Below are 14,054 nucleotides of genomic sequence, written 5' to 3'. Positions count from 1 at the left end.
TTACATTAATGGGACTGGATGGTGTGTATACATGTAAGACGACAATAAAACCTGTGTTCAGAACTGATGAATGAAAAATCTGATAAGGATGAGATAAGGGCAGGCAAATGTTGCTCAGAACTCCAAATGAAGAAGTATTCAGAAAGGATATGTCTCTGAGAACTACATGTCAAGAGAGAGGTACTGCAATAAGGTGGAAGTGATACCACACTACATCGTTAATAAATTTAATACCTTTGATGCAAAGAATGGATAAATTAGACATAATAGCTACACATTAAAAGTGAATGTAAAGTTTATAACTAAAAGATAAAGTTAGGAAATAAACAAAGTACAAACTTATTTCTGGAGAGGAAAGAGGATAACAAGCAAAGCACAAAGTTGAACGCGTTATTTCTTGAGTGTTACGAATATTTTAGGCATTCTGTTTCTATCTTCAGAAGGTTAAAGTCTTGGCACTGGAAATTAAATAATTACCTGTACATAAAGATGACAGAGAGCTTGAGCCACTCCTGCTACCTTCACAGAAATAGATATGTATGTCATCATTAGTTTTCAAATGTACTTCAGCATCAGCTTTATCTTTGTATTTGTTTATAATGCTTCTTAGTGTCCTTTCATGGTTTTGTTGTAGGTCTGAGTATGGAAAAGATACATAAAGAAAATGTGTTACATATAACCACATGTGCATAAACACAATAGATTTCTGGGTGTAAATCAAAGATTAGAACATAAGAGCAATAAACAGTGAGATACAAACCCAGACAAAAGAATAACAACAAATACAAAGGGAACCAATGAAGGAATATGCACAGAGAAAGATAAGTTGTCATTATAAAACATGCAGACAGTTTCAAAAACACAGGGACATGAGGAGAATGGGTAGTCACAATGAAGAATGAAATCTCAGTACGTGGAGGTAGCCTCTAAAAGAAACTTATAGTACTAAAAAACAGAGAAAGGAAAGCAATAAAAAAGCCAAAATATTATCAAGGCCTTGGTAAAAAAGTGTAAGGATTAAGGAATTATGAAAAGATTTGGAGGGAGACAGAATGACCAAAACAGAGGAATATTAGCATTAGGGAAAAAGGGGATTGAATGAAACAAAGGATAACCAACTCAGGGAGAAAGTATTAGTGTAAATTATAACATGGCTGAACATTGAGTCTACAAATGCTTATAGCGAAGAACAGTAAACACTTTTAAAAGTAATTTTCTTATGAGTAATATGTTACACACGCATTTTATTTTCAAAAACTGTTTCATACAAACTATTAATAATTTGTAGCATTTTTCATTTTATTGTACTGTTTTGTAAGAGCACAAGAAAACAAACATGATTTTTTTTCTAGTATTTCAAAGTGGTAATAAGTAGCAACAAATGGAAGTTTCATATTATTGTTAAATACGCAGTTCCACACCATTTGCAGTAAGATAATGAACATTGATTCCAGATGTGAGAGAGTGAAGTGGGAATAATCTTATACCAGTGTACTTTTGGCTCTAACTCACACAATTATTTAAAACAAAATAATAATTTTTACAAAACTCTATTTTCTTGCACATATTTGTTAACATTTTGTTTGTTTATGTTGCATTAATTAGTTTACTAGCATTGTGTTATTTATTTTCTGTATTGTACTGTTATTGACTGAACCTGTTTTTTGTTTTTTATCTTATATATTCCATGTACTATGTAATAATATTTGAAATAATCTTTGTAAAATGTATTTTTGTGACTCACTTGCTAATAGGACATTCAGAATTTGAAATTACAAATAAATAAAACTGAATGCCAACTTATGTGAATGTGTGGTCTCTGTTTTTTTTTTTTTTTTTGGACATGTCCAAAAGAAAAGACACCATGCGGAATCCGCAGCTGTGATGCATTATATGTAAACTGAAGGTGGATGAGGGAGAAAGAAAGGGAAAGGGAAGGGATTACTGATGTCAGCTGCATAGGGACATTATGTGGAATCAGCAGCAATGAGTGAAAATATGTACCAGACTGGGATTCAAACCTGGGATCTCCTGCTTACTAGGCAGATGCATTAACCACTGCGCCATCTGCGACACACTGTTATCACAACTGCATGGACTGTTTTAATATGCCTCATGGCCAAATCACATTCCCATTGAGTACCACCTATCTGCAGCCCTGTCCATTTCCTCTGTGCTCTCTACTTTCAGTTTCTTGCAGGTTGTCGAGTGTACTTGTGCATCTGCACTGAAGAAAATGGGTCCATTGCTGATCCAAGCGAATCAACTGTATGAATGCGTGGTGTTTGTCCTTTCGGACATATTCGAAAGAGCAGACACCCTGCATTCATATAACTGATTCACCTTAATTGGTAATGAACACACCTCCTTGAGTGCAGATGCACAAGTATGTCCAATGACCTGGAGGAAACAGAGTAGCAAGCATGGAGAAAATTTACTGGGACTGGAGATAGGTAGTTGCTGTGAATGTGGGTCAGCCATGAGGTGTGCCAAGATAGTCTGTGCAGTTGTGTCCCATATGGTGCAGTAGTTAATGCATCTGCCTTGTAAACAGGAGATCCTGGGCTTGAATCCCAGTCCAGTATACATTTACACTCATCATCACTGATTCCATGTAATGTCCCAAAGCAGCTGACATTGGTTATCCCTTCCCTTTCCCTGCCTTCCTCCCCCTCCGCCCTCAGTTTACATATAATGAATGTCATCTTGTCAATTTGCATTGTTGTTATAGAATAGCATCTGTTTCATAGTCTGCCCACATAGCTATGTGGTCTGTGTGTTTGACTGCCATGCAGTGGGCCCCAGTTTGATTCCAAACTGGGTCAGAGATGTTTTCTGCTCAGGGACTGGGTGTTGTGTGGTCCTTATCATTTCATCATCATCAATATGCAAGTACCCAATCATTTCATCTATTTGATACACAAAAATTAGTTCTTTAATTATAGTAACACACTAAGAAGAAGTTCTTGACATGGCTGCCCAAACCACTATAAATACAAGGACGTGCTTAAAAGAAATATCTCTGAATTTTTTATATGAAAACTCAAAAATTTTTTAAACAAAACCAATGTTGTTAATATTCCACACAATATGAAATTTCCTGGCAGATTTAAACTGTGTTCCAGACCAAGATGTGAACTCGGGACCTTTGCCTCTCACATGCAAGTGCTCTACCAACTGAGCTACCCAAGCACGACTCACAACCCACCCTCACTGCAAAGGTCCTGAGTTCGAGTCTTGGTCTGGCATACAGTTTTAATCTGCCAGAAGTTTCATATCAGTGCACACTCTACAACAGAGTAAAAATTTTATTCTGGAAACGTCCCCCAGGCTGTGACTGAGCCATGTCTCTGCAGTATCCTTTCTTCCAGGGATGCTAGTTATGCAAGGTATGCAGGAGACCTTCCGTGAAGTTCGGAAGGTGGGAGATGAGGTACTGGTGGAATTAAAGCTGTGAGTGTGGGTTATGAGATGTGCTTGGGTAACTCATGTGGTAGAGCACTGGCCCATGAAAGGCAAAGGTCCTGAGTTCGAGTCTTGGTCTGGAACACAGTTTTTTCTGCCAGGAAATTTCATATCAGCACAAACTCCACTGCAGAGTGAAAATTTCATTCTGGAATACTCTAACATTTATTCTACCATGTCTACATATCTGCAGATGTGGCATGTGTAATGTGACTACATTGGTGTGTGAGAAAGAGCATGTTGTCATTGAGTTTTGAACTCAAAGATTTCATCTACATGGAACATCCCTCCTTTAGCATGACAGTGCCAGACAACACACAAGCGCTGCAACATCTGCAATAACCTGACGCCTTGAGTAACTGACATATGTCATCCTCCATACAGTCCTGACCTGGCCCTATCTGATATTTGTATGTTCACAAAACTTAAAAAACAGCTTCAAGGACATCACTCTGATAGTGATGAAGCAGTACATGCAGAAGTGAGGTTTTGGCTCTGTCAATAGTCACATTCTGCAGTGATGGTATCAACAAATGGTCTCTCATTGGGAGATATGTGTTAATTTCCAGGGTGACTATGTTGAGAAATAAATACGTAGACATGAAGAATAAAGGTGTAAATTGCTAATAACATTTGTTCTACTTAAGAAGCTTTAAGAGTTTTCACACCAAAAATTCAGAAGCATTATTTTTCAGCATGCCCTTGTACCTATCTTTCTCACAAATGGTGTGAGATTTTAATGAATATACACTGAAGAAAGCCTTTCCTGAAAGCATATGTCTGGAATGTAGCCTTGTACAAAACTAAAACATAGAGGATAAATAGTTCCGATAAGAAGAGAACAGAAGCTTTTGAAATGAGGTGTGCTGAATATTAGAAAGTTTGATGGGGTAATTTATAAGAAGGTACTAAGTCAAACTTGGTAGAAAACAAAAATTTTGGCACTGCTTGACTAAAATAATGGGTTTGTTGATAGGATACATCCTGAAGCATCAAGAAATTGTTACTCTGGCCATGAACGGAAGTGCAGGGATAAAAATTGTATAATAGAGATCAAGGCTTGACTGCATGATCTCTTAATGTGGGCAGTATGTAAACAGGTGAAGTCAATGTACATTGTAGTAGGTATGCAAAGATTAAGAGGATTGTACAAAAAAGTCAAGCTGAGGAGTTGCATCAAACCGGTTTTGGAGAGTAGACCAGAACAACAACAACAACAACAACAGTGTTATTGGAATTAATGTCAGGTCTATCAGTATTTCCGATTGCTATATAAGTTTGCAGACTTCATGGCAGTTGTCACTGAAGGAAAAATCTTTTACACTGTTGATAACTTCATGTTCCTGTTCAATTTGTTCTTGTGCAATCAACATTTTAACACCACTGCGACAAAGCGAGGTGGCGCAGTGGTTAGCACACTGGACTTGCATTCGGGAGGACAACTGTTCAATCCCACATCTGGCCTTCCTGATTTAGGTTTTCCGTGATTTCTGCTCCAGGCAAATGCTAGGATGGTTCCTTTGAAAGGGCATGGCTGCCTTCCTTCCCTATTCCTATGAGACCAATGACCTTGCAGTTTGGTCTCTTCCCCCCAAAACAACCCAACCCAATACCACTGGTTGGATCTTCAAGATCTTTTGTTCCTGATTATCTGAACACTGTCAAAGACCACTGCCATTTTCACTTCCTGCACTTATTCTGAAGAAGTGGGGTTACTGGCTAAATTTCTTTCAGCTACTATTAATATGTAACTGTCATTGGATAGATAGCAAAGTAGGCTGAGCAAGAGAGTAGGAATTTTTATCAAAATATTATCATGCTGTAGCATTGGCTTTCTGGTTGATGTTTGTAACCCTCACACACCATGGCTGTGTATTTACTTCCTTGGTTAGGAGAATCCACAAAGGTAAAAGCCTATAGTTTTCTCCTACATTGAAATTATATTCACCTTTGTAAATTTATCAGATTTTTCTTGATAAATGTTGCTTTACTGGACTAGCACATGTACACTGTTGATATTAACGCCCTTTGCTGCAGTTCTCCTGACATTGTCACCATTCTCTTCATAATTTGTTTTAACAATGTACAAAAAGACTGACTGCTTCTACACACACACACACACACACACACACACACACACACACACACAGGCAAGCATATCTCATGCACACACAACCGCGACTGTCATCTCCAGCATCTCAGGTCAGATCGTGTGAGATGTAAGCAGCAATCTGTCCGCAGCTCGTGGTCATGCGGTAGCATTCTCGCTTCCCGCGCCCGAGTTCCCGGGTTCGATTCCCGGCGGGGTCAGGGATTTTCTCTGCCTCGTGATGACTGGGTGTTGTGTGATGTCCTTAGGTTAGTTAGGTTTAAGTAGTTCTAAGTTCTTGGGGACTGATGACCATGGATGTTAAGTCCCATAGTGCTCAGAGCCATTTGAACCATTTTTTAAGCAGCAATCTGGAGGGGTTGGGGAATGGGAAGGGGAAGGGAAGGGATACTGGTGTACAGACCACTACTATCCCTTCACCTTACCCTTCCCCACCCCTCCAGATTGCTGCTTGCATGCCACATGATGTTGCACTCCGGTCCGAGATGCTGGAGTTGGTGGTCACGTATGTGTTTGATTTGCCTTCTTTACAGTAAGTAGCAATCTGTCTGTTCCTACAATGTTGATATTCCTACCTGAAGTTTCCACACTTTGTTTTAACCACGTATGGTATTCACATTCTTTAATACATTTTGTTACTGCCTTCCTGTTTCACCCATATATACTTTTCAGCCACACATTACTCCCTATCTGTACAAGAGGCATTTTCAGAGAGTGAGTACTGTTTTTTTCTACCACCCCATCAGCACTAATGTCACAGTTTTGCACATTCACATTCATCTCTCTGGATCATTGTCTTTCCACTGATGCCATTGCAGCCAAATTGTGTTCTGTTCACATTTGTTAGTGATCATTTAAAATGTTTAAGACAACCTCTGAGCCTGTCAGATGTGAAGAGCATTCTGTAATTTGGTTGTTGAATGTGAAGACTGCTAAGCCAGCTGCAGCTCACTGTCAAATTATACAGATTTATCGTGATAATATAATGACTCATGGGATCCTGATAGAGTGGCTGACACAATAAAAAGATAGATGAACCAAAGTTCATGACAAAGCATGGTGTGAGAGGCCTTCTGTAGACAGTGATAGTTTGGTTGAGAAAGTGAATGAGAAAATTTATGAAAAAGATTATTTATGATAAGTTTCCACAAATTTCTAAAAATTGTTTTGCCTGAGATTGTCACAAATAACTTAAATTTTTGCAAGTTGTGCTGCTGTTGAGTTCCAAAAATTCTTAAGGATTTCCACAAAATGAAGAGATTTGGCAGTGCTTAGACATTTCTTGCCTGATACAATGATGAGGGAAATGACTTCTTAAACGGAATTGTGACCTTTGATGAAATGGGTCTGTCATGTCACCGCAGAATCAAAACAACAGTTGATGGAGTGGAGGCATTCATGATTCCTCAAAATACAAAAATTCAAAACAAAATTGTCATCACAAAAAATCATGAGCACTGTATTCTGAGACAGAGAGAGAGCATCCTTCTTGTTGAGTTACTTCCCAGAGGTGAAACCATCATATGGTACAATTCTGTGAAATATTCAGTGTACAATTCTAAACAAAAGGTGTGGAGTGCTCAGTCAAGGCATTGTTTTGCGTCATGACAACACACATCCACATTCTACTGGTCTCACTCAAAACCTTATTGAACAGTTCGGTTGGGAGCAGTTCAGTCACCTGCTGTATAGCCTTAATATCATATGTTCTGACAGCTTCTTGTTTTTGAAGTTAAAGTATGGTTTTGGAGGGAGGTGCTTTGACACCTGATGAAAGTGCAAAAAACAGTGTTCGGCAGTGGCTATTCTCACTGGTGACATCTTTCTATGAATAGGGCATAGAAAAGTTTGTTTCTCACTGTGACAAATGCCTGAACACAGGTGGAAACTATACAGAAAATAATTTAAGAGTTGCTCTTTCTTATAAAAAGAAATATTAGTTTGAAAAAGATATTTTTAGGAGGTTCTTTTTCCAAAATGGTACTTATTTTCTTGACATGCAACATACCATTTTCTCAATAATTCTGCTGATGTGGTCAGCAACTCTAGCATCAAATGGTAGCCTAACAGTGAGAAGGTGGTTCATCATTCATCTTTAAGCATTTACACAATGGAAACTCCAGGTAGGAATATCAAAGACATAGAAAAAGACAGATTTCTTTTTACCATAAAGAAGACACGTCAAGTTGCAGATGGGCACTCTCAAAAGACACTCCCATAAAGCTTACGGCCACAGCCCTCGTCAGTAAGAAAGTGTGAGGCACGTGCGCACGCACACACACACACACACACACACACACACACACACACACACACACACACACACACACATGCGCGCGCGCGCGCGCGCAAGCAAGCACACCTTACACACACATGACACATCTCAGGCTGGAATTGTTCCGGCCCGAGATACTGGATTTGGCTTTCGTGTGTTCATGAGGTGTGCTTGCTTATGTGAATAGTCTCTCTCTCTCTCTCTTTTCTCTCTCTCTCTCTCTCTCTCCCCCCCCCTCCCTCTCCTCTCTCTCTCTCTCTCTCTCTCTCTCTCTCTCTCTCTCACTGACGAAGGCTATGGCCAAAAGCTTTATGTGAGTGTCTTTTAATTATGCCTGTCTGCAATTTGATATGTCTTCTTCATGGTAAGCAGCAATCTATTCTTTCCTACATTGTTAAAGCATAATTAATAATATTTTGTTTGAAAGCCCTACCTACTGACAAACCTACACAGCTGCTGGCCTTTCATCTCTCATGTAAGAAACAACTCCAATTCCAAGTTACTGTCACTGATGTGGAAGGCAAGTGATGACAGAGTGTTGAGCACTGCTAAGCAATGACAGAGTGTTGATAACTGCTTGTTCTGGGTTGGATAATGGTGCAAAGTTGCATCTAAATGCTCCATATATTTGTGACCTGATTGAATTATGCCTGTGATCAAGCTAGGATTCATCTTTTGTTACCAGTAGCAGCTGACATTTTTATGGAACATTTTGAACAACAGGCAATAAGTAATGCACCGCTGAAACCTTCTTGGCACCACTGAAGCCTTCTTGTTAGCCCCACTATGTGGATGGCACATTTATTATATGGCCATGCAGCAGAGTCTCACAGATCCCACAATTTCTTACATGTGATTCATCTCAAAACCAACTTCAACTTGGAGATAGAGAGTGAGGTCAATCTTCCGTTATGGGGTGTTACTTTATAGAAGATATGACATTACTCTAGGACATAGAGTGTATACAAAGCCTGCAAATGCAAATATGTATTTTTATGCCACTTCGTACAAGCACTCAACCTAGAAGCAAGTAGGACCCAACACTGTCTTCATGTGCCGTCCGCATCAGTGACAATAACAAGTTGGAACCAGAGTTGAATTTCCCAAAGAAGACACTGAAGGCCAAAGGCTATGATGATTTGTCCATGATTTGTGCATATGATGATTTGTCCAATTTCAAATGAAATTATATTAACTGTTCTGACTAGATGGGTGAGGACTCACCTTCGCAGTCTGTTAGGCTACTGATCGTTACTGGGTTACTGACTGCATCGGCAGAATTCTTTGGAAAACTGGTTTACAGACCACATTTTTCAACACAGAGCAAAACAGACAAACCTGATTCCTTCAAGCTGTGGAAGTCTATGAAGTGGTGTGTGGCTGTAGAAAACTGTACATAGTTGAAACAGACAAGACAGTAAGGTAACTATTAAAGAGCATGACTACCATGTGTGGTTGAAACAAAGTGTGTAACCTGTGGTAGTGAAACATTAGGAGACTATGACCAAGAAATTATTTTAAACTATCTTGTGTGCTGTTCAAGGGAAGTGACATTTATAGAAGGAAAGTCGAAGGAGCAGTTGAGATTTACAAAGTGAAATGTAATTTCAATAAAGGAGATGGAAATAGGCTTCCAGCTTCATGGATTCCTACAACCAAAGAAGTAAATACACAGATACAGTGTTCAAAGTACACAAACAATCGCCAGGAAGTCATCACTCTGGCACAACAATAATATTTTGATTAACAGTCCCACTGTACTGTTCGGCCCATTTTCCTATCTATTCCCACCCATAATAGCCAAATAAATTTTATGTAATGACCCCACCTCTTTATCATAAGCATGGGAAGACCCCCTTTTATGGCAGGAAAACTTCCTTTTATAAGTGCATGCAACACTGGTTGCTGACAGTGTTCAACTAACCTGTAAAATAAGAAGGTCATGGTGATGAAGCCAGTGCAGGTGTCAAAATGTTGAATAGTACAAGAAGAAATTGAGGAAGAACATGACATGTCCTGACAACCTTGAAGACTTCATATTAGTGTCAGAACAGTGAGATCTTCACAGTGGTCTTGGTGTAGTACAGTTAAAAGAGGAGTGAAAGCTAGAGGAATTTTCAGATCTATACCTACAAACACTTCTACTAATATACAGTGTAACTGCTGCCCATTCTGTCTCTGCTTTAAAGTCCTATTAAGTGTGACAACATACAATAAATCAAAAGAGAAGGATTTTCTTCTTGAAAGTTCCTGACAGTGCTGGACTAGAACTTGATGAGAAATCTAGCCTTTTGTGGTCAATGATGTCACAGACTGAGCTATACAGTCACAACACATTACCTGCTTTCACAGTTTCAATTCTGCCAGCAACCTCGTACTTTCCCAAGTTTTAGTTTTTCAGAAATTTTCAAAGCTAAAAATTTGCTACCCTAGATCCAGATTTATCTTTGCTGTAGCTGAATAAAATGCTGATTACAGAGGACTGAAGCTTTAATGAGAATTTGATTTATATGTTAGACAGAATGTTCTGTCATTTGACATGAAATTAGTATAGAAATAAATTAAGCACAATTTTCATTCCTGTGACTGCCGATCTTGTCAGCTTGCTGCACACAAAAGTACATGTATCCTCTGTTCTCATTTTTCATCCAACTCCTTAACTTATTTACATATTCCCGAGATGTCTTATTGTGGGAGGTATGAACTACCACTAATATAATACAGTTTCAAATTTCCTTCTCATATGTTATCTTCTTTTGCCTGAGAAAATCAGTCAGCTCTGACACATATGAAGCTGTTGTGTTTTATGAATTTTTCACTGCCGTATGTGGGCACTAGTTTTCTGTTATAAAGTTTTTGAGCTCATAATACTGGCATTTTTCCAAAGAGTAAAATAGCAACTAAACAATAAAGGATCAAAATAAAACAGGAAGATAAAATGCCCACTGGATTCTGTCCATAAATTAAGCAATGAAACAATGGAAGATGCATGAATACTCTTGGTGTGGCACAAATAGTTAACTTTGCTACTAGGGTACAGAAAAGCTCAGCATCAGTGTTACACTGTCTCTTTATGGACACTGACAGAGAAAAGTGGACAGTATTTGTAAGAGATCTTTGTCTTTCTGGTTATTACTGTCAGTTAATAAAGCTAAAGACAGGCATGGTAAAATATAAAAAAAATTGCAGGACTCCAAAATAATCTTTCCAGAGCATAAAATACATACATTTTCTTGGGCATTGTCAAATCACACCTGGGATGAAGAGTATATGAAAAATATTGTAAATGCTAAGTTTTCTAGATTGTGCACATTGTTTGAGTTAATTTTTTAGGTGACATTTCCAACAGCAGCCATAGAACATCCACAGGGATTGGCAAATACTGTAAACGACTATTTGTGTGGTACTGCAGAGACATTGCAACTAAATTTCCTAAAACACATGTTGCACCCACAGTGACTTACATGCCAAGTGTAATGATGTTGTATCCCACAACAGAGTTTTGTACAACAGAGCTGGAAACTTTTTCTCTGCCCCCATCTCAACCACATTAAAAGCAGTTAGTTTTCTTCTCTCATTTGCTGTTTTCTGTTCAGATTAACTCTTGCATGTTATTTTGTCAGTTTATTGATCCAATAATATTATGTCTCCAGAGCTTGAAGTTATGGAGGTAATACAGAAATTAGAATATAAGAGGTTAGCAAGCACAGATGAAGTTTCATTCTCTGTTCTGAAGGTGTGCATGGAGAGCACACAAGCCCAGTTAACAAACATAATAAATGGGTCCTTTAGTTCAGGTATTTTTCCAGAGTACCCAAGGTACATGAGTTGTGCCCTCACTAAAGAAAGATAATTTGAACAGTATTGAAAACTACAAGCTAGTTTCACTACTATCTGCATCCTAAAAAATTACCGAGTCAATCATGAAAGACTAAAGAACTACATGAAAAAATACAACCCTTTTATCAAAGCACACTTTGGTTTCCAAAGTGGAAGAAGTACCATATTAGCGAATATAGAGTTCACGAAAGTTGTACTTGAAACTCTTCATAAGGATGACTGTGTTACTGGTATATCCATAGGCTTCTCCAAGACTTTTGGTACTGCTGACCATAAAATACTTCTAAACAAGCTTTACGTCTAAGAGTAATAGCAAATGAGTGGTTCTAATCTTACCTGGAAAACAGGGTGCAAAAGTTAGAGATAGTTCTCACATCTACTGATGATACATATTTTGTAAAACAACTGTCAGGTTAGAAAAAAATAAACATAGATGTTCTTCAGGGTACTGTAAGGGTCCAATTCTGTTATTAATCTACAAGGGCTATCCAGAAAGTAACAGACATTTTGAAATAAAAAATTGACAATACAGAAAAAACAAATTTTATTAAATGCATTTTAAAGGTACTCTCTTAAGCTACTTTTCTACACAGCCACCATTAAAACTCAGACACACGTATCATATTTTGGCACAAGTTTTTCAGTACCATCTCTGTAGAAATCTGCAGCCTGTGATTGCAAACACTGGTTTATACTGGCATGCAATTCAGCAACAGTATCAAAGTGTTGTGTAGTGAGCCATGTCTTCATTTCTGGAAAGAGGTAGTAGTTGTTCTGTTGTGTAGTGAGCCATGTCTTCATTGATGGAAAGAGGTGGTAGTTGCTCAGCATCAAATCTGGGCTGTATGGTGGATGATCAAGCACCCCCCATCCAAAACCCTTTGGAGCTCTCAGGTACAATTGTCTGTATGTGGACATGTGTTTTCATGAAAAAAACACAACTTTTATGCTAAGTTGTCCTTGATGCTTGTTTTGTATCACCTGCCTTAACTTTATCAGCGTTTGGCAAATTTACATTGGTTTGAAGATTTTTGCTAACAAAATCCTAACCACAGAATGCACTTCACAAGTGGCAGAATTTTCTATTGCAGCACATATTTTAACACATCACAGAAAGCAAAGCAGCATAGCAACAGACCATAGACTATCACTGCTGGATGCATAGTGAGTGTAGGAATGTTACAGCATAAAGATTGTGGCTGTAGCCCCACCCACTGCTGCAGTAGACAAAATGTCTGTTATCTTCTGGGTAGCCCTCGTATATCAATGACTTTTCAGACAGTATAAGCCATGGACAAAAGTTCTCTTCGCTATATCAAAGTCACTGATAAAACACCTAAACTGCTATTAGAGAAAGCAAATGATACCCTGAAGGATGTTTATGATTGAGCAGTATATAGTACTTTAATGTTCCTCTTAAAGGATACAAACATTATGCACTTCATAGTAAAGAGGGAAAACGATTCTGTTGCATTAAGCACAGATGATAAATCTACAGATTGTGTAAGAAGCACGAAGTTTTCAGGGATGAATTTTGATCATAAATTAATGAACTGACAAAGAAGCTGGCAAAAAGAATGTCATTAGCATGTTTTGTTCTTGTGGATCTATCAAGAGTTTGTAACAGCCATTGCCTTGTGGTGACATACTGTACCTACTTTCACTCAGTTCTTGGCTATAGGATTCTTTCTGGTGGTTGTTGGAACAAAACATGGACACAATTTTTAAACTGCAGGAATAACAACTAGAAATTGTAGGTGGGTTTCTTGTAAAAAAGGCTTTCAAAACTAGGTATCTTCATTGCACCAAGTGTGTACACCTACCACTCTGTTGTATATATCATGGAAAACATTCTACACATAATCATCGAACTAGTGCCAGTTTGGAGTTAAATTCACCAAGGAAAAATAAAGAAAGAGCTCAAAACAGCATTTTATATGAGAAAATGAAATCGTACAATAAATTGTAAAAGGAGGTGATAAATAATATTAAAATATAGCTATTTAAAAAGGTAGCTAAAACATTTCTCATCAGTAATACATGCTACACAATCAAAAATTTTGTAGAGGACTCAGAGTAGTGGTTAAGAATGAAAGGTGGTAACTACAACAACTTATCACAGGACAAAGCTTTTCCAAGAGAATCATGTACTAAGATCTGCAGTGGATGATAGTTATGTCTTGTCATTCTTCTGAGTTCAGAGTCTCACTCATCATGGGGAAAGACATGAAGATGTACATGGGGTATAATGGCATGTTTATGGGCCTGGTGTCAGTTTTATGAGCAGAGTGGATTTAGCACAACTGGTATAGCACGTTGCTCACAGTGCAGGAGTATATAGCGATGAAGAACCAATCGATGCTT

General features: G+C 38.2%; 1 protein-coding gene across 1 annotated transcript in view; it reads right to left on the bottom strand.

The window, feature by feature from the left end:
* The window catches only part of LOC126195683 (putative neural-cadherin 2), a 72,024-nt gene that overhangs the window by 17,258 nt on the left and 40,712 nt on the right, over positions 1 to 14,054 (bottom strand). Inside the window, exon 8 of the mRNA XM_049934311.1 lies at positions 478 to 636. Within this exon, the coding sequence (XP_049790268.1) occupies positions 478 to 636 (159 nt within the window). The remainder of the gene's footprint in view (positions 1 to 477; positions 637 to 14,054) is intronic.

Source organism: Schistocerca nitens, chromosome 7, assembly GCF_023898315.1.
Source record: "Schistocerca nitens isolate TAMUIC-IGC-003100 chromosome 7, iqSchNite1.1, whole genome shotgun sequence".
Lineage (NCBI taxonomy): Eukaryota > Metazoa > Arthropoda > Insecta > Orthoptera > Acrididae > Schistocerca > Schistocerca nitens.
This window is presented reverse-complemented; position numbering and strand designations above follow the sequence as displayed.